The sequence below is a fragment of the Mastacembelus armatus genome, chromosome 12, assembly GCF_900324485.2.
Source record: "Mastacembelus armatus chromosome 12, fMasArm1.2, whole genome shotgun sequence".
Classification (NCBI taxonomy): domain Eukaryota; kingdom Metazoa; phylum Chordata; class Actinopteri; order Synbranchiformes; family Mastacembelidae; genus Mastacembelus; species Mastacembelus armatus.
The window spans coordinates 5546305-5568175 of NC_046644.1; the positions used below are offsets into that span (position 1 = coordinate 5546305).

The 21871-nt window shown below is 39.7% G+C and overlaps 1 protein-coding gene across 1 annotated transcript in view; it reads left to right on the forward strand.

Moving 5' to 3' along the window:
• Window positions 1–240: 240 nt before the first annotated feature.
• cacna1bb (calcium channel, voltage-dependent, N type, alpha 1B subunit, b) overlaps window positions 241–21871 on the forward strand; it is a 143433-nt gene continuing 121802 nt past the window's right edge. The window contains exons 1-5 of the mRNA XM_026297441.1: window positions 241–363; window positions 1309–1606; window positions 5324–5602; window positions 7574–7679; window positions 9894–10033. Coding sequence (XP_026153226.1) covers window positions 306–363; window positions 1309–1606; window positions 5324–5602; window positions 7574–7679; window positions 9894–10033 — 881 coding nt within the window. The 5' untranslated portion in view covers window positions 241–305. The remainder of the gene's footprint in view (window positions 364–1308; window positions 1607–5323; window positions 5603–7573; window positions 7680–9893; window positions 10034–21871) is intronic.

Consider the following 21871-nt stretch of genomic DNA (forward strand, 5'->3'; position numbering starts at 1 on the left):
GGCCTTTTAAGGTCTCATAAACTGGCTGATGATTGCTCCCTTCCTGATTACTGGGGTGGACAACGAAAACAGAGTTGATAATTGAATCACAGAAATTTCTCCTTGAGCATCAAAGATGGCTGGTCTGATAACAAGGTTCTTAACTGGCAGGACAGGAAACAGCCTTTCCGCATTCCTAGGTGGGAGTTAGCTTCCCTCGCAGGGGAGCCTCCTGCAGGGAGTCATAAATGAACTATTTAAGTGTGAAATAGCTACTTTACTGCACTGCTCAGTTGGATTTATCTCAGTGACCCTAGGAAGCAGTTATGAAGAGAACAGTCCCTTACTCCAGATGGGCAGAGAGGCGTTCTACTGTGGTTTATGGTATGTTCATTCTGGTTCTTAGAAATTTAGTTTTCATTTGTATGCATAATTTTTATTATATTAATAACCACCTGGAGTATGGGCCCTTTTGTCTACTCATGTCTGGAGGCCAGGTCCTCCTCTCAACGGGTCAAACGATGAGTCTCAATCCTCAGGAGATGGTTAGCAGCCTAGACAAGCAGAAAACAGTTCTGCATCACAAAATGATTCTTTATATTTCCCAATGTTGTGATTAGAAATCTATTAGAAAAGGTAAATCTCAGATTCAAACTGTTCTGTTATTAACTAGCTATGGGTATAACGTTAGGTTTTTGTTGTTGCAATGTAATGGCGCCACTGTGAAAACACACATCAGTCCAGCTGTGGACCTAACGTTACTTTGCAGACCCAGTAGTAGTTGTTAGTATGAAAGGATGCAGATATTAGTCTATATAATATATAAAAAGGCAGTATATTGGGTTCACAGTAGTCTGAGTTAGCCACCACGGAGCTAGCTAATAGCTAGCTAACTAGCTAGTTGTCTTTGTGCGCCAAAATGGTAACTTAGCAACTGACCTCGCTAGCCAAACCAAAGTAGTTAGCGTTAGCGTTATGTACCGTTGCTTTACATAAATGGAGAAATTATCGTTGTTTGTAACGCCTTTAAAATGCTGAACACATGTATGGATATATGAATGTTGGGTTATATAACTGAACTGATTTGAGAAGTTCTAACGTATTGTTTTAGTTTTTCACAGCATGAAACCATGGTACAGTACAGTAGGATATCCGACTAGCCTTAGCTTAGGCTAGCTAATGGTCTAAAACCTCAAAGGACCAGTGAACCTTTAAAAACCACTCTTAAATCTTTTCAGTGTGTGTGTTTGATGATCCAACCTGGTTGTGGTAAAGTATTTTAACGCCTATTTGGTTTGAGACAGCCTCCTGATTTATTTTTCCCACTAGCGGTACGCGCGGCCACGTTCGGCTCCTGGAGGATGCTTACTCTGGGGACAGAGTACGAGGATACCTGGGCTCCGTCACCTGACAGACATCGCCGCCAACAACCAGAGTCGGTGGTGCCTGAGGAGGGGACGGACACCTGCAGCACAGAGCCGGTATGGAGGCCGGCTGACAGCGACACTCAGCAGAAGTATGACACCGTTTTACAGCTTGAAGGACTGAGCCGAACCGGAAGGAGACATGGGATCCGTCAGATGGTCCGGAATCATGAGAACCTGAACAGCATGCTATGGCCTGGCAGGTGAGACACACAAACAGTTTGATAAAATAGCTTAGTTAAGGAAAAAGGGAAAGCAAAAGAGTTGACCAGTACAATGACAGGAAAAAAATAAGTTATATTATTATAAATCAGGCCCCTTTTCCTTTTACTCTTTTTATTGTGTAACGTTACAGTCGTTGTTAGGCTATGCTTAAATGCATATATCTAACACAATTCATTTATGAATCTTCATTAAAAAAGTAAAAAACTAAAATATTGAAGCTTTATGCCAATCTTCCAGACTCAGGCCTCAAGATAAGCTTGACATTGTATGCTCAGGTGTTAGTTTAGGTACACCTTGTTAAAACTAAGACAGTCAAATCCAGCAGTCATGGAACAAATCCTGTGTTTTTGTTTCAACTGTTTTAGAGAGGTATTCTTTCAACCCTATTGTCGTTTTAGAGGCTGTAGTTTGTGTTGCTCTTGAACTGTATTGCATTATGCCAAACACCCCAGGGCAGTTGCCTATTGTTTCCAGTCTGTAGAAACCTCTGAAAGATAATAAAAGTTTTTTGAAAGCAGGTGTCATTTTACAAATTAATAATATTTAGTTTTCACTTTTTTGCATCTTTTTATTCTTTTATATAATACCATAATGCATTTTACATTTGGGTTTTCTATTTCAAAGTACAAAATTGATTAAATTATAGTACAAAATATCCTCAAACTATTGTACAGTGCAACCTGTCCAGGGTGTACCCCTGCCTTTCACCCAAAGAGAGCTGGGATAGGCTCCAGCAGATCCCTGTTACGCTAAAGAGGAATAAACGTGTATAGATGATGGATGGATAATGTACAGTACAGTTCTTTTTAGTCTTCTTGCAGTACATAAACTGTAACACTAGATGGCTCATCTAGAGCATTTTTATTAAGGACTTGGCTCCAGCAGATGATAATTTAGAGATTACTAATTAGCAATACTTAATTCATAAATGGCCTTCAGATGTCAGTTGTTTAGCAGTGTAGTGATGTCTGACGTGCACTTGATTAAATAGATTGCACATAGACCGAACAAAAGACATACAAAAATATTAAGCAAAGTCTGAAGTTATAAAGGTCAGTCAAATACCATTGGTGAAACAAAAGCATATTGCACATCTAAACACACACACACGCACACACACACATAACCACAGATGCTTATGAATTAAGTTTCCAAAAAAAACTGAAAGGCAGCATTTTCCTTTTCAAAACTATTGACAGATGCCCTGTGATGGACTGGTGACCTGTCCAGGGTGTACCCCTGCCTTCCACCCAAAGAGAGCTGGCCAAGATGATTCATCCAAAAAGTCTGGATGATGCATTTTAGTTCATTCATGAATCTAATTAAACATCATCTTCAGTAAACAAAGCACAAAAAATACTCCCAGTGGGAAATTATGTTAATCTGAATAGGCTATTGCCTAAATTTATAGTAGCCTGTGAATCCCTGCAGCCACCATAAACATGTCTTGTGTATTTCTATCCTACGATAACTGACTAACTTCTGTTGTATAGTAGATTAAAACATACATACAATATATAACAAGAACTGACTATGAATAATCTAAATTACCTAATGAAATACACGAAAATTAAGTAGACAACAAGCACATTAAAACTGAGCCACCAAGAACTGAACAAGCCAGTTGCCTGTGAAATAAATTACTTTTTGTATATTTTCTACCAGGGTTTAGACTCTCTGACTTGGAGAACAAAAGATTCCTCTGTGATATACAGCTCTCCTCTTCATCATCTGTTTCCACATACTACAGCCAACAGCTGGCTGTGTGAGTTTCTTATTAGTTTAGTGGTCACATCATTGACTGACCATTGACTTACCACCTTGCTCCAGTATTTTGTTACGATATGATGCAATGATATTAATGTGACCGAACATTTGAAAGAGCTATAGGCTAAAAAATACCTTTACTGGCTTATTCAAAGAGCAGTTATGTTGTTCAGGCCAGCAAAGGTTATGACATATCTATATTTACAGTATATAAAACAGTCTTTGTTTTCTGTCATTATCCGGTTAGTAGATAGAAAATTACCCAGGAGATAAAAGGCTGCCCCAAGCAGTGTATTTGCAAATGATGAGTTTCTTAGATGCACAGAGCTTCTGTTGGAAAGCACTTGCTGTATTGAATAATAACCCCAGTGTGCTGTTTAGAGGCCTGGAGCACAGGCCCTCTTTAACAACTCAATACAACATATTAAAATTGTTTTGTCATCTGGAAGCTAAATGACCTGCCCATATTATTATTATCATTATTATTATTATTATTAACCTATTACCAGGAAGTCCCATAGAGATTAAGATCTCTTTTTCAAATACTGCTTTTGCTTTCTATAGTTTGGATTTTTGTTATAACAGTTGGCTTACAAGAGGTATGACAGGGAGTATGACTTTATTGTCACCATATAGGATAACATGCCTTTGTTTAACATTTGGTAATGTAACATTTGTAAGCACATATTTATTCATATGCATTCATTTACATGTTACATTTACATGTTCATCAGATTTGCAAATCCAGTTGGTGGCAAAGGGAAAGTTTACCACTTTAATACTTTTCTACATATCATAGTTTAAAAAGTCAAAAAAAAAATATTTGTAAAGAAAATATAGGTTGATTTTTGATTTTGCAGTTATTATTTGTAGGCATATACCAGTGTCTGTGTCGAAATGTTTGAAAATGAGACAATAAAACAATATGGAGATTAGGTTTGTAGTAATGGCACTTTTTTTATACATGTCTTTTACACAGGAGTGTTTTAAAGGGTTATATTACCTCATATTACCTTTCTTTCAAATACTGAAGTGTCATTTCATTTATAGAGATAGAGAATAATGCGCCGATGTTTTTTTTTTGTACTTGTTACCAATACACAATAAAAATGTGAGCAGTCGCTAGGCATTTTTTTGCAGAAGGCGCCAGTCAGGTACTGCTATCATCTTCAGGCTGTAAAATCACACTAAAAGCGAGGCTGGGTGACGTTCATGTTTTGACCTGCAGGGCTTTTCTGAACTTCATTAGTTGTGTAGTCTGTTATAAGCAACCAACAGACGGTGAGCGCGTCTGTGCGCTCCAGCCACCGATAGGCGCATTTTGGTCACATGCACTCTTCCTTTATTTCACTGGGGACTTGCTGTATAGCCTTCAGCCCCCATACAGCGAGCGATCAAACAGAATTCACAGGACAACTGCTCGTGTTGGACTGGCTTGATTTACTGTTGCTTTCAGCTGGGAATGAGAAAGAATATGGATCTGAGCGTTTTCTAACTCCCCTGCTTTTTTTTGCGTCACATGCTGAGCGTTTCAACTGGTGTGTGGCTGCTGACACGATGCTGTCAGGTTTTTGGACAGAAACAGGGTGATGTGATTGTATTTAAGCGTGATTTTTTCTTCACTCAGACACCGGCTGGTATGGATGCAACAGCCTCAGTGAAGTGAAAATTTTTACAGCCGAAGTGTTTCGTTGCTTAAAACTTTAATGTCTTAAATGTCATTGAAGATGCATGGATGGAAAGGATTAAGAGAACGTTGTTTTCAATGAGACCAGCTCATTTTTCATTTTTTTCCTCAAACGCAACGCTCTCTCTGCACTCTAACGCTAAGCTGTGGTTTGGATGAAGTGTGTTTGTTGTGATGCGTCTCCCCTCCATTTCCACTGACACCAGCTTGGATTTTCCCTTTTGGATCTGTGCGTTTCCAGAATGGCTCGCTTTGCAGAAGATCTACCTACCCGTTATGGAGGAGGCGCAGGCGGCGGAGGGAGAGGTGGATCGGGTGCTGGGAGAGGGGGAGCCCGGGGTGGTGGCGCTCCGGGTGGTCAAAGGATGTACAAGCAGTCGATGGCCCAGAGAGCCCGGACGATGGCCATTTACAACCCGAACCCCGTCAAACAAAACTGCTTTACTGTCAACCGCTCCCTCTTCATCTTCCGTGAGGACAATCTCATCCGGAAGTATGCAAAGCGAATAACAGAGTGGCCATATCCTTCCTGACCAGTAGCACCAGACACACAGCAGGTGCATTTGGATCCTATAACCTTCTGTTATTATAATCTGTCCTTGATTTCCAACCACACAGATATTTGAAAAGCAGAAAGGCACCACGACCTGCAGGCCTGTTTTATCAAACTGTTAAGTTTCAGTAATCTGCCCTTTCAGTAGGTTGTGAAAATCCTGCCCTGCTCTTGAATGAGCAGTTATTTTCGCCCATGAAGTAGCTACCACAGTGTTTCCTTTATTCCTCTCCGCGCAACGCCGACTGCACCTGTCGCTTCGTTTCTTATCTCTAACATGACACAAAGATGTTGTCTCAATAGATGCTGGCACTGAAAAGACTTCACATCCTATTATGTTGCCTTTTGTATTTGTATTCCAATATCAGTTTCGAGCCTCTGGGCACCCACATCGACTGATAAGTTCTTTTGTCTAAATGTCAGCTGTAAACTGTGCCGGGCATGGACAGCAATCCCTGCGCTGTAGTTAATAATGATCAGGCATCGTTAATGATTTACACAACAAGAACTCAATAAAATCTGCGTGCGTAAAAGAGACATGTTAGCCTAAGTCGGTGCTGTCACTGTAATTGTTAAGAAAAAGCGCAGTTTATTTATATGAAAAGAGACCCCTGGTTGCAGCACCGCCTCGTTGTCTTAGTTGGGAGCCCTCTCCATGGTCCTGAAGTCGCCCACACTTACCGCTCCACGCCACTCTGGCCACACTGCAAAAAATGTCTTGGTCACACTTTTAAAACAGGTGATGCAGAATGTTATTACATTATTCAGCGTGTTTCTGCATATCGCTTTCATTCAATTATTAAAATCTTTAACTCCTCCATAGGAAGCTATAAAAAAATACATTTAAAACAAAAAAAGTCTTTAAATGCGTGCTCTGCAAAATAAATAATCTTACTTTATAATATTTATTCATTTATTCTTGTGGGGAAAAAACATTTTTTTAGACAGCTGTAAGTTATTGATGATTACCTTAGAATTGCGATTTCAGGTAGTTCTCCTTTTATAGTCTTTCTAAAGCCTAGTGGACAATCTCAAAAATGGATTGACATCCCAGTGTAAAACTAGGCTGTTTCCTGTAAAATTCACATATTTTTTAATGTGCTTTGCACTTGGAAAACAAGTGTAATTAGTTTGAATCATATTCCCTATTTTATTTTTTTGTGGAAAAAATCATGATTTTTGGGACTTAACTGAAAATTAAATAACTCATTTAAATACATTTCTTTTTGTAGTGAAATGCGTAAGTCTGGAAAGCTACAGGTTCCATGACAAACTCAAGAATGAAACTACTCTGGAGATGACAATGATCAATATTAGCTGTTATAAAATAATGGTTATCAGTTTACAGTTTCTGTGCTTTCTTAAAAAGAAAAACCCACAGGAAACTGAAATTCACCACTGAAACAAGTAAGAGAAGCATTTCCTGTTAAAATTCAGAGAACAGTATTCTGTTTGTTGTCTAATCAGGGGAGTTGGGTGTCATTAATGGTCATAAAATCCCTATTTCCCTTGTGAAATCTTCAATAGGCACTGATCTACAGTCAATGACCCTGTGAAAATGGAGTATGGAATGAGCCAGTCACTAAGAATGGTTTGAGATTGTCAACCAAGGGTGACCACAGGCACATAGAGAGGAAGCTTTCTTATTAAAAAGCCTTTAACTAGAGCATTATAGAAGGCTTATGGGTTTATGAACAGAATGTGTCCAAATTAAAGTTTGATCCATTTATCATACAGTGACATGTTGGGTAATTTTTGTTAATTATTGTTGTCTGCCATGAGTGGGTATTCTTTCTTTTTTCATTTACTCAGTTTAGTCCTGGTAAAGTTCTTTATTTTGATTGAAAAGAAAGTATTTATGTACAGAAAATAACACTTAAGATCAATCTGTGTAGTAAATGAATTCAGCTTCACTTTCCTCTTCCTTAACCCTCACACGCCATTTGAGTACATGATCCTGGCTACAATTATTGCCAACTGCATCGTCTTGGCCCTGGAGCAGCATCTACCTGCCAGTGACAAGACACCTATGTCAGAACGCCTGGTAAGTGCATTTCTTTGAGGTTATTTCTTTTAGACAAAGACCTTTTCAACAGTGAATACACAGTAAAACAGCTATATAATCAGCAGCACAACCCCAGCTTTGTTTTCTTAACCCTTATCAAAAGCACTGGTGTCCTGGAGCTACAAAGGACTGACCTACAGCAGCTTAACTGCAACAGAGCCTTTCACTCATTAGGCTGTTAGACATGTTGTGTGTTTAAGTGTATTTGTCTGTTGTTTTTTTTCCCCTCCGGCTTCTATCTTGTAAACCTGCAGAGCCTCTCTTTGATCTCCTGCTCCACCTGCCTGTGCCCCTAGGTATTCACCTATGTGCTCAGCTTAAACCAGCAGTGTAACTCTGACAATCTTGTCACAGCTAAGCAGTCTCAGGGAGAAACCACAGAGACTACTGCATGAAGAGGTTGAGTGGCATATTCTGCCGTATGTACTACAAAAGAAAAGCTGAACAGCATGTAGCTTTATGGTTCAGCACTTTGCTGTTCATGTTTTTAAGTGTTGTAGCTCAGAGGAGTTTGTCTTAAAATAGAGAGGCAGAATGTTAGAAAGAGCAACAGCCAGATTTGGAAAAGTCAATGAATTCTTCTCATATTGTGCCACCTGCTCCTGTTTCTAATTATTTCGGCAGCTGTGATGCAAATTCAGCAGTGAAAATGCTACAACTAGGAAAACAAAAAGGTAACATTCAGCACTAGAAAAAAGTGAATAGAGTGCTTACACAAAGGAGAAAAGCATTCTCTTGTAATACATCCTCCACCTTGAGGATGTATTACAACCTCAAGGCTTTTAATTAGAACAAGGGATCAGCTATTATTTATGGAGCTCTGTCAATGTAGTAGGAGGTGTGCTGTAAGTGGAAGTGATGAGAGAAGCTATTCAGTATTTGTGATCCATTGCAGGTCTTTAATGCCATGATCCTTGGGGATTTCCCCAGATTTCTTGTGTGTTTATAATTCAAGTGTTTTACGTTTCTGTGTCATAGACATTTACATACTACTAGTACAGACATTTACTCTGACAGCCTAGCTCTGTTATTACATAAGACGTTCAAATGATTGGTCTTTAAGTCTTGTATTGTTATAGCATTCCAAAATGAATATATTTCATGCCACATTGAATGTCTGCTGTTCTTGTTGAAACAATGCTGGCTACTGTGATTTCTCTTATTGCCCAGTAAGAGCTTATCTGCTTCGCAGTCGTTATATTATTTTATCCCCAAAGCATTCAGGCTTGATACATTAACACTAGTCCAAAATATCTTTTATCACTGGATGTTCACAGTAGTAAACCAATGCCACAGAATGTCACATATTTTATAGTGCTCAGACCTGTCACACTGCTTTTACATGATTATTTATGTTAGAGGCTGGGTGATGCTGGGGTTTGGGGACACTGTCTGTTGGGTTGTAGTATGCTTGGAGCGACAGAACAGAATTGACGGTGAGAGAGGTTAGTGTGGGTGTGAGAGATCCTCTGCACATCCAGTGTGCATCACCCCAGGCTATTGCAGATATTAATGGAGGCAAAGAAAAAGTCTCATGTTATACAGTAGGTGACTGATTCTGATTTCTCTACAGCAAGGCCCATTATTAACCTATCCACACACTGCATGACTCACTGTTGATTGTTTGACACTTTTAGGAAATAATGCAGAGTGCCTTTGTCCTTTTCTATATTGTGATGTTATTGGTTTGTCCTAATGTCACAGCAGAGGGGCACTTATAGTTCTTATTTGGCCTGCTCAAATTGCCCCTTAGGAGATCTACTTCCCCCTTTAGAGTGTGACCCCCTCAAGTCCCCTTGTGGTTACTCCCTTCTATTTCTATACTTCATTTTGCTCCAAGAGAGACTTAAGCGTCCTTTTTGTGGTTGCCTCCAGATACCCCTAACTACTATCCAAAATGTTTACTCAGTTTTTTTTAATGCATTAAATGAGCAGTCCTGCGACTTCACAGATTTACCTTGGCTCTTAAGATCCTGCTGAGTGAATATTGTTTTCACTGTATTTACTCTCTTTTCATTCATAATAGAGAGCTCCTCTTCTTGTGAGAGGTGAAAGGAGCTATCATTTTTTTCTCTCTTTTACTTACTATCCTCTCTTTCACTGGACGCTTCATTAACCACTCTCTTATCTCTAACAAAAGGGCCTTCCTCTGTCACTCTCATCCTCTTTCTGATTCTTTGTGTCTTTCTGTAGGATGACACAGAGCCCTACTTTATTGGAATATTCTGTTTCGAGGCTGCCATTAAGATCATCGCCCTGGGCTTTGCATTTCACAAAGGCTCCTACCTCCGCAACGGCTGGAATGTAATGGACTTTGTGGTCGTCCTCACAGGGTGAGTCCCCCGCCCACTGAGTGTCAGCTGGAGATGGATGGCGTAAGTGAGAGAGTGGTTTCTTTTGTATGTATCTGTGAGCACCTGAGGAGACGATGTAGTGGAATCACCTTCTTCCAGTTGGAGCACCTGCCTGGAAGCTGCTAGAAGTTATTCAACTAGCACAGGTCTGTGCTAGTGAAAAGAGTGAACAATGACCATTTGTTCAGTTTTAGTTGTGAAAGAACTTGACTGGTCCTGCACAGAGGTCCTATTTATGATAGGTGTCATGTTTGGCTATCCACATACTTTTGACCAGTGTACGACATAGCATACATTTCTAAGAACAATTTACAGTTTCATTTTGTGATTAGCATTGTCACCTCATAGCAAGAAGGTCCTGAGTTCGAGCCCATAGCAGACTGGGGTCCTGTGTAGAGTTTGTATGTTTTCCCTGTCTGTGTGGGTTTTCCTCAGGTACTCCAGCTTCTTCCCACCGTTCAAAGATATGCAGGTTGTGGTTAGGTTAATAGGTAACTCTAAACTGAAAGATAATGTTGGATGTTCTTTGTGAGTAAGAGATTCAGAACCTTTTGTCGTAACACCCACATTGGTGAGTCCTGCTCCAGCATCGTGAGCAAGCATGGCAAATGGAAAATATAGTAAATGTATGTTTTGTATGTGACGTACGTATTTCAGGTACACTACGTGTCAGCAGTGGTTGTTAGTTGTGTTAACCAGATGGTGTTGTGACAAATTATTTTATAGCTAAAAGTTAAAATTTCTTTTTTTTCACTGTTTTCAGGCAGGAGAGCTGTCAGACTCTTGGAGATGTGTTTCTTATTATCAGAAAGGGGCCTAAAAAAGTCAGTGAGAAGGCAAGAGTCAGGTCAATAGTTTTTAGTAATTATTGTTGGGATTTCAGCGTAGAGCTGAAGTTTCTGAAGTTTCGTCTCCAAGGTGGTTTGGTATTCCTTTTGTGTTGTTAACTGTGAGAAGCTTGGAAGAGGAAAAATAATACAATAGTTTTAATGATTTTTCAAACAAAACTTCAGTTCCTTGACTTTTTGGTTACCTAATGCGCCATGCTAACTGCAGATTTGAATGTTCTCTTACCATTTTAAGGATTTTCTTTATTGCTCAAAGAGACAGGAACTTTGTTTTCAGTTGTCTATCTTCATTTGTATAAATATATTTTGGTTTGTTTGCAGAGGAAGTAGTTTCACCCTTGCTCCTTAGAGTCTGTAGTGGATAAAAATACAAAGTGAATGTGAGGTAAAAACACAAAGAGAGCTTCCACAAGATCCACCACCAACCTAAGACACCTTAAAAGCTTGGGATGCTCTATCAGCTCATTGTTGATCATCTCATTACATTATCCACCACTGGTGTAGGAAGTATTTGATTTTAGCAACACACTGAGTTATTTAGCAACACAACATTTTAAATGTAGTTAAATCGTCCTTTCAGGAAATTCTCCTGCCTCACTGTTCACTGCCTGAAGCATGTTAGAAATGGTGATGGTGAAAAGTGTTCTTTTCACCTGGTAAATTTATGAGCAGAGAGATATTGTACTGTCTTCATGCTGTATCAAACTGTATTTGTGCTGTAAATAATGGATATTTCAGAAAGTCAATAAACAAAGGAGTCAAGGTGGATACGAAATGAACAGAACAAAAATTGCAGAGGCAATGTGCACAAGAAGAAAAAACAAAGCAGTCAAAATCAAGAGACTGAAGACGGTAAACAGTGATATACTACCAGATTTACTCTTTTGTAAATAAATATTAAGAGAAATTAAACTTAATGAACTTTAGGCAAGCACACTGAGAGGGCTGGTGATTAAAATGAAAACATTTCTTATGTCTCATCTGTGTCAGGTCAGAGTCAGCTAATTAACAGTCCAGAAATGTCTCTTTTTCTTTGGCTCAGCACAAACTGTAAGTAGGAAAATTACATTTAGGGCTATCACTGGTTTTAATGTTCCCTTGCAATATCTACACACTGGAAGAAATGACGTGTAATGGAAGATGAAAGGTGTTCTTTAAATCTAAAACTCACACAGAGGCACATTGCTTGGAGCAAACCACTTGAATTCCACAGTCTTCATGAACCAAGATGCACCAGATGCTTTTAGTGTCATGTGATACACTTTGTATGTCGCAAGAAAAAACAATCAGCCAACAGCATTGGTCTTAAGCATTTTCATTTGTGTTTTGGTTGTATTATCAAGCTCCTGCATGTAACTTAACCTTTTAAACAAACAATTTCATGAAGTACTGATTTATGCAAACCACAGCAATGAAATATGCTAATATCAGAAAATAGAAAAGAATGAATTTAAATGAATATATCAATATTTTTTTGTTTATATGGTGTCAGATTTTTGTGTCAGCGTTCTCTTCAAAAGAGCAGGAGAAATAGCTCTTCAGTTTTAGCAGTTCATTGCTGACACAGCTGGATACAAATTAACCATTATGTTGTGTGTGTGTGTGTGTGTGTGTGTGTGTGTGTGTGTGTGTGTGTGTGTGTGTGTGTGCGTGTGTGTGTGCGTGTGTGTGTATGCATCTCTGTGTGGTTGCCCAGCAACAACAGTAGATAATGTACCCTGGTATGATTGGGGGTTTCTGTATGCATATATGTGTGTGAGACATGCTCTGTTTGCTTTGTGCCCGACATGCTGCTGTGGGATCCTGGGTCTACAGGCATCCAGACGGAACCCACATGGACCTGAAATCAGTCACATCACCTCTGGATGTGGTTTTGTGCTATGGATCACACTATGATGCAAATTTGATCCTGGGAGATTTGGTCCTGATGTGAAATGATAAAAGGCAGGAAGACATTTAACCATTTCCTTAGATATTCAGTCTCCCTAGGTGAAGTTAAGAGGATTAAACTGTGCACTTAAGTGTTAAACTCTGTTTCTGCTCAGTCCTGTGTAGTCTACATGCAAGCATTAGTGATTATACTAATTTTAGTTCTGTGCTTTATAGAGTAGCCACATATCTGCAATAGTTAAAATATGACGAGTAGCAAGAGATTGAAAAATCAGTTAGAAAGCTACTCAAAGGTGAATCTAGCTCTACTTCCATTACGTGTTATCGGTCAATGCATGAATGATGGATAAAATGGTAATATAAAAATGCTTTGTCATCAGTCAAAAATGACTGGTAATGTTTTGCTTGATCTTACTGGAAAATCTAGTATAGAATACATGCTGAAGAGTGTTCTCAGCTGTGAGAGAAAGGAAATAAATGATTCTCCTTTGTTTAAAATTAAAACATTGTTAGTTCTGCTATATTAATCATTTTATATCACACAAGTAAGTCTTTGATAAGAATCTGTATAAGTTCTCCGTCCACTGTACAATGCAATGGCTTGGTCCTTAGGCAAATCATGTCCATACAGCCACCCAGTACTAATGAAAGGATGTAAATGAAAGTGTAGCTAGAGGCAGTGGCAGACCTTCAATCTGTCCTGATCAGACATTAGGAACACCTAATAAGAGAATAAATCTGCCCAGGTTGCCAAAGGCCTAATCAATAGAACTATGAGCCAGCCAGGAACACTGAGTCTCAATGAGAAGCCAGATACAGCCAATCACACACTGAGCACAACAGTGTCCATAATATAAGTAGAAAGGGTGAGGTTTATATTTGCAAGTATAAGGCATAATCTTCACAGTAAGTAAGTCACAGTTGAAGCTATCCTAAATTAAAGGAGCCCTTAACATCCAAGTTATACTCATGACCATGAAAGTTAGACTTTTTGTTTTTGGAAGGTCTGGTTTATCTGAGCTTAACAGAAAGTCACTGAATATCAAGTAGAGATGGATGCCTAATGTAGATAAACCTAAATTTACACACATCATCTGACCTAAATTGTCAGATCATCTTAATCCTTCTCATCTCAACCATCCTTCTTGTATGATATAATGAAAGACACTGATGTTGCATTATGGGAAGGATTCAGTATGTTTGTATCTGAGCCTCTGTTTGTGAAAGTGCCATACTAAAAAGCTGGGTGCTCTTAAACATATCAATATTTAAAGCAAGAATGTGCATCCATTGTTGAGGAACCGTGACAGTGACCTATGCAGCCTCAAGTAGTAATTACATTCAGTATTATTGGGGTGGATTCTGAGAAATTAACAGTACAGCAAAAAGACCCAAAAACACCTGAGCTTGCAGCACTTGCGTGCTAAAATGTAGTTGTTACTGTAGGAACTAGCTTTACATTTCACTGGGAAGCTGTTTCTCTTGCCTTTGCTTTGTAGTATTAAGCCTTTTAGCATTAGGATACTAAATTGGAGGCACAAACAGCAATCACACCAAACTGCCACTGCCTGCCTGTGTGCCTGTAAACCACACCATCACATAAAGTCACTTCATTCTTTCCAGCCTGTCTGCCATTTGGATCCTCCCTTCCTTTGCTCCAAACCTCCACTGTGACAGTTTGTCACTTTCTCTTTTGGCCCGTTGACCCTCTGACCATCCTACTCTTTTCTAATTAAATGCAATGTGTGATGCTCAGGTTAGAGATGGCTCTTCCATTTTCCCCAGTGTTTTTGGCAGAATTCAAACATGCACTGGCCAGACCTGCAGACTGAACCCTCGCGGACTTCTGTCATCATGTCAAGTCAGCAAGGTTGCTGGACCACGAAGGCACAAAATGTGTTGTGAGACATGACTTAAAGACCGCACTTGTTTACAAGGGATGAACTAAATGATTTCAAATAAGGTTTCTGATTAGTTCTTAATGGTACTGATATTAAAAAAGTGTATTAATATTTTTTGCAGATCTGCTGCATTATATGGTAGACACAACATATTGTATTGTGGATCTAGACAGCCATCACCAGGCCAGGACTTCCTTGGAATGTGCCCATTAAGTCCGCAGCCTTGCAAGTACCACAAAATTCAAATATTTAGATTCAGGCTTTGCTGTGGTCACCTTCATTTTTGTTGTTTAGTTTTATTGTTGCTGGTGGACTACTACCCCACTACTATGTTGTGTGTTGGTGTCTCTGCTTTTACATCAGAACATTGGTTCACAGCTTTTTTCTTGGGGATGACATCTCAGCCCAGCACATCCAGTCTCATCCAGCCATTTTAGAAAGGAAGCTGTCAAAACAAAAATAACTGAGTTTGGTAAAACTGTTGTGTTTAAATTAAAAAAAAAAAATATATATATTGTCTTAATATGGATATGCATAGTTAAACTCCTCTATCCCTTGGCTTTTATTAGCCAGTCATTTCTGTTATTGACCTAAGCCTCACATGACCTTTTACTACCTGTGCAAACAATATGACAACTGCAATCTAAGGCTCCTGGCTGAAATGACTAAGAACAATAATCCCACTGCCTTCACCAGGGAAACAAAGGGCAGGGCAGTTATTTTTATTTATTTATCTGTATGTTTGATTCACCAGTCCCTGCCCTAAGTGGGTCGGGGTGAGAGCCGGGGTGGGAGTTGGTGCTCATGTCGACTTCAAAGTTGTGATTTCCTTTCATGTGCCTCTCAGGAAACGGGGCTAACACAAGAGGAGGCTTCAAAGTATAGTTGCAGTGACTACAGAGGTTCGGTCACTTTAGCTTATGCCTGCACCCAGCAGCATGAATAAATGTTGCCTTTGAACATCTGCCAAAATGCTGCTGTCTGATCGTGGAGATCTGACAGTTGTGGCCTTGCTGAAGTTACTTCAAGATTGACTTCAGCATTGATTATCAGAATGTGCGTATTATTTTATTTTACCAGATATTGACAGTGGTTGTACAGTACATGTACAAGATTCTGGAGAATTGGTAGTATCTTTGTAATTTTTAACTTTAATGCCCATATTATTGTACACGGACATTGTTACAATTTACTCCTGGCTTTCTGTTTTTTTTAAATTACTTTTAATCCTGGTGAGTTGTTTTCTTAGAGGTTTTTCATTTAAATCATGGAGTTTCTTCTCTCTGATGTTATTGATCATTTTGTCAGTATTTACCATACTGACAGATGTTGTGAGTGACATGGTAGATATTAGGTTGTTGGATTTGTGTGTGTTTTTGCTGGTTGTATTCTTGGTACAGGGTGTTCTGCTGAATATCTTCTAGCCAGTTAGACATCTCTTCAGTGAGTGAACACTGTGTGCTCTGCAAGGCTGGCTGAGTGCCGCCGATGCTGTTGCCATGTTGTCCACCTTGTAGCAGACTGATACCAGCTCTGTCTGTCTGGTCACACAAGAGCTCTGAGCAGCGGGTGGGAACTCAGTCAGCTTCTTCTCTTCCTGCTCACACTCACTCAGGGATGTGGTCAGGAATATAAAATTGAAATGCTGCAACCAACCGTTATTGATTATTCTCTCATCATTTATTAGATGTTTCCCCTAATCAACTAATTAATCATCTGTCTTTGACTATGGAAAAAAAGTAAAAATTCTGAACTCTCTTATCCACCCTTCAATTTTGTCAGTCAGCACAACAAGACGCTTTTATTAGTTTATTTGTGTTTTAATCAATGCCTGCCATGGCTATCAAACTTATTATGTTTGTCTCACTTGTTCCAGATCCAAGAATGTCATTACCCCCCCCCCCAAACCCCATTTTGTAGGTATTTACTGAATTAGGTAAATAGCTGAGAATAGCTACATCACAAGAAATGAGGGGAAGGAAAAGTGAGTGACATACAACTATAGGTCACGAGATGGACGCAAACTTTTTGGTTCATGTTCTTTTTGCTTCATTTTTGCTGCAGCACCATGGCACCCAGCTTACTGACAATTCTAACCTATGTTTTTATGTGACGTGACACTTGTCATTTTAGTATTAGCATGTTTGGACATGACAGCTGACTTGACATACAGACTAATGACAGCTCATGCCAACTAGCAGGCAAGCCCCAATTCATAAATATTTATGAGAACAGTAAGTCAAGCTGGCTCAGTATAACACTGTGCATCTAACAGATCCAGCCTGCATCTCTTTTTCCACCATGTTTATTTACTGTATATCTGATTAAAATGGCTGCTGGCTAGATGGCTTCTCTTGCAGTGGCGCAACCAATTATCATGATGATATATATCTGGAAGGTTCTTGGCTAGACAGTCACAGTTTGCATCATCTGCTACAAAGCCCCTGGCAGGAAGGCATGGTTTATTATATAGAAGCTTTCGGACTTAATTTGGCTCAATGGCAAATTGGCAAGCACACAGAGACTCACTATAGCAAAGATTAATCACAAATTTGTTGGACTAATTATTGTGAACACACACATGTAAGTGGAACACACACAGGCACTCACATGTGTCTAGACGCATGAAAAACCCACAAAAATGTGAGGAATCGCTTCCTTGCACTTTCACTTACAGACATATACACAAACACACACACTCATACACATGACTTTTGTCTCTGTTGGCTTGGCTGCCAAGATTCCAAGCGAGTCAAGCGTGTCTGAAAGTGATGTTTGTCATTTCCTGTAGGCAGAGGAAGTGCACTACACCACAGCTGATGTGGCAGACTGGCAGGTTTCCCTCTTCACACATGACTCAGTCCAGAGCTGATTACACACATTGTCTGGCATACAGCAGTAATTTTACAGGTAGTCTGACTGCATTTTGCAGGAATGAGAGAAACGTTAACAGTCATTGAATATGGTTGTATTTTATCCTACACTGACACTATGTATGTTAAATGGAAAAAGAAATATGTGTATTTAGGACTGCAGACTTTTTCTTTTTTGTATTTTCAAACTTTGACTTTGCATACAATTTTGATGGAAAAGTAAAATTAATACAAATACAGTGATAAAAAAAAATCAGATAAATACATGACTGACAGGGGAGCCCACACTTTAGAGATCTGGACAACAAACTTTATTTTGCTCTGAAATTATAAAAAATTACATGTCATGAACGGTTAAGAGATCCGTGCAAGGATCCAGACCAAACTAAGCTTTGAAAGGCCTCATGGTTAGCTGCCCTCCAGCAGAGAGAGGACTTTCAACCTGGACGTTGGGCTAGTGAAGCACACATAGGTCACAGTAAATAACAGAGACCTTTGAATCCTCAGCAAATGTCAGCATTTATCATGGTGAATGTGTTGGCTTCCAGAAAAGAAAGGATATGTTTACGTGACTGGCACCTGTGACACAGGCCTTTACACAATGCATGTATCTTAAATGTGACTGAAGTGCAATATTACTCCCTGGAGAAGCTTCCTTGTTTTGTAAGCAGGAACTGTCTAATTGAGTAACAGTCACAAAAAAAAAGATTAATATATATATATATTTTTATAATTTGTCAGGCATTTAATTGTCTGGTTTAACAGATATTTTCCTCTGTTAGACAATGTTCTATATACGCTGTAAGGATTATAGCCATATCACCCACTCCTAAGCTCTTAGCAGACTTGTGGAGAAACACTTGCTGTACTTCCTCCAACAAACCCACAAATTCTTTTTAGATCTCAGTGGAAGGTAATACAGCAAAAAGTATCATGTAGGCAGGGCTGTTCAGTAAGTGTGTATTTTGATTTACTCATTGGGGGTTTTAGTTTGGTTTCACCACTGCTCTCAAACTTATCAGTCAGCAAGTTTTGAGAAGTAAAATTTTGTGTGCCAACCATAAACTAACCCAAAGCCAATACAATGATCTGAGAAAAAGGCTGGTTACAGTACTTTGAAATAATTGTGGTCAACAGAAGTTAACATAGGATAGGAGAGTACCTTCGTCTGCCACCAATAATATATTCATTTATTTAATGCATTATAATATATATAATATATTCATTTATTTACTGTATTTTTTTTACTTGCTGTCATTCTTGCATTGCATTGCCATGATCCTTATGGTTAGCTGAGGGCTTTTCTGTCCTAGAGTCTGTCACAGTTTTACTGGTGTGTTTTGCCCCCCAAGACCTTTAAATCCAAATGCAAGAGAACGGACACGGCATGAATATTGAATTTCTCTAGTGAGCCAGTCAGCTCACTTCACCAACAGCAGCTGCACCATAAAATGAAGACCACTTGGTCATTTTGCTGGTGGAATTGATGGACTTGCTCACTGTATTTTCTTCTGAGCTTTATCCCTGACCTCAAAGAGGGCTGGAAAGTGGCCTTTAGCGGTGTCCCCTCCTGTTCACAACCATCTGCATAATGGAGCAAAGTCTGGCACAGAGAGTATCTCCTCCTCACCGCCTGCTTCCTTGGGCCGTGCAGAGGGCAGGGGAGATGTGTTTGGACTGTGTGGTGAAAAAAAACCAGCATTCCTCCTCCAGATTTTCCTCCCTTCAATCTCATTAGATCTACCAGGAAGATGCTGCTTCTGCTGCGGCTGCTGCTGCTGAAGCACTCGCTGCCCCCACCTCCCCCTCTTTAGCTTGTCTTCACTTTGACTCGTCTCTGTGGAGCAGCACTCTGTTTGTTCACCCTCCCCGGCCCCCGTGTAAGCTCTCTAACAGTGGAATGACTGACATAGTCACACACTGAGAGGTGCAGGGCACAACAGAGAGGAGGGAAAATGAGGGAGATAACCGAGGCTCAGATCAAAGTACTCATGTACACGTATTAACTACCACAATAAACAGTATACATTATGTGTACTTCATACTTTGCTGATGATATTACATTTGATTCACAGCGTGCAGCGTGCATTTCTCTTTTTCATTTCCTGCATCTTTGTATAACCCTCTCAAAGTAAGGTGGACTTACTAGTTGTTCATTATACAATTTTCTACATTGCCAGCTGAATCGTATGGACTACACGAACGTATTAAGAACTGAATACTGGATCACAAGATAGTGGCCAATCCATTCCTCTGAAAGTTGCTCTAAATTCTTCCTGTTTGGATTCAGCCTTAGAAAATACATGGATGTTCTGCACACGTCTTTTTTTGGGTACATAGTGTTCTTGTTTTCAGCCAACACTTGTGCTGGTAAAGCTGGCTGTCTTCTCGTTGGCTTGCTGCACGCATGAATGAAATAAAATATAAATATCCTATGACTCTTCTAGACTTTCCATATGATACAAATTCTGATAATAAATATGTTAAAAAAAACAACAAAAACTTAAAATCGCTAGACTAAAAGTTCAGGTATTAAGATGCTTTGGTGTTCATCATCAGTTTTAAGGTTACAGGGCAGGGCAGGGTTACAGTAAATCGCTGGCAATAAATACACACAAGAAAGTCACATGATCAGTCATGACCTGCCATGTCAGAATGGCTGTGTTGCCAGATAAGATGGTGTCCATCAGCTTATGGAATTGTTCCCTCTCTACTCTGAGGAGGAACATGCTGGTTCACTCATAAAATGGCAAAGTATAGTCTTTAAAACAGCATTATAAGAAGCAGACAGATGATGTCTCAAACTGTCCCCTCTGTTCAGTGAGGGCCTCTCCACTTTAACATAGATGGCCTCCTTTACACTTCTCTTGAACCACTTCTCCTCTCGGTCCAGTATATATATGTCCTGGTCCTGAACACTGTGTTTTTGTAGATGGGTATATACTTCTGAGTCCTGTCCTGAGGAGCTGGGCCTCTGGTGTTGGTGCATGTGCCTGTAGACTGGCTGCTTGGTCTCACCAATATACAAATCTCTACACTCCTCACTGCATTTAACTGCATACACCACATTACTCCTGCGGTGTTTGGGAATACAATTATTTGGATGGCTTAAAATATACAGGGATTATGGCGATATCCCTTTAGCCAGTGAATACTCTGACAGTGGTTGGTCCATCCAAAAGATCATATTCCCAATGATCTAACCTCTAAACATGGTTGCTATTAATGAGCAGAGATGTTATTTCAGATGTACTGGTTTAAATTATCTTCTCAAGTATGTCTTCTTAAGACTCATTAATTCAGTGGGCGTTTTCAGCTTTGCACAGTCATTACTGGAGTTTGAGTGCTAATGTTTTCCTGCTGCTAATTCAATGTTCTGTAACACCGTAATTATCCCATCTCTTATCTAAGCAAATTGAGCAAACAAGAAAAGCTTGTGTCTTTTTAGCAAAACACAACCTTTTGCAGCTGCTGCCAATGCATATTGACAACATGCTTGGTTATCTGACAATTCACCAATTTACAACCAGTCAGTATTGACTCTGGAGGGGTGTGGAAACTGGGTAAGGAGAGATGAGAGCAGGGAACCAGTGATATCTCCTCAATAATATACCAGTTGAGCACATCCTTCTCTTTATTGGCCCATATGATCATGTGGGACTTCAGGCTAAATGTCTACTCAGCAGTGTGGGCGACTGAACAAGCCTGTTAACACTCGGAAAGTGGTGATGTTAAGGATCGATCAGGTCCCAGACCTCGTTTATCTTTCACAGTCAATGCCTCACACAGCTGGAACCACAAAAATGCTGGGCATTCTTTTTCAGTCATTGTAAACATAATATTTGAAATTACAGAAGATCTCACAAAAGCACCATATATGTGGACTTTTCTGTTGGTATTTGCTAGCCGCTGCAGTTTCTGACTTTGTCAAGCATTGTCAAAAATTCTGCTAATTTTGGGGAAATTTTTGTCCAGAAGTCGGACCAGCGTCACTATGTTCATGATCGGGCACGTTAACCAACGCACCACGCGTAGCCCCCCAAAGTTGATAACTGTTATTATCTCTTTTCCAACACCTCTTCTCTCCCACTCCCCACCATCCCTGACCTCTACTGCCTCTGTTCCAAATACAGCACATTAAATGAAAGAAGAAAACTAGACTGGATAAAACCGAAAGAATAGTGAGCTGAGACTGTAAGTCCCAAGAGAAACAGGTGAGCTGTGTGTTGTGTAAATCCCAGACCATTCTTCAAGTGTAAATTATGAAGGAAGTGGCACACCCTCCCCTATGAAAACAATCAAGAT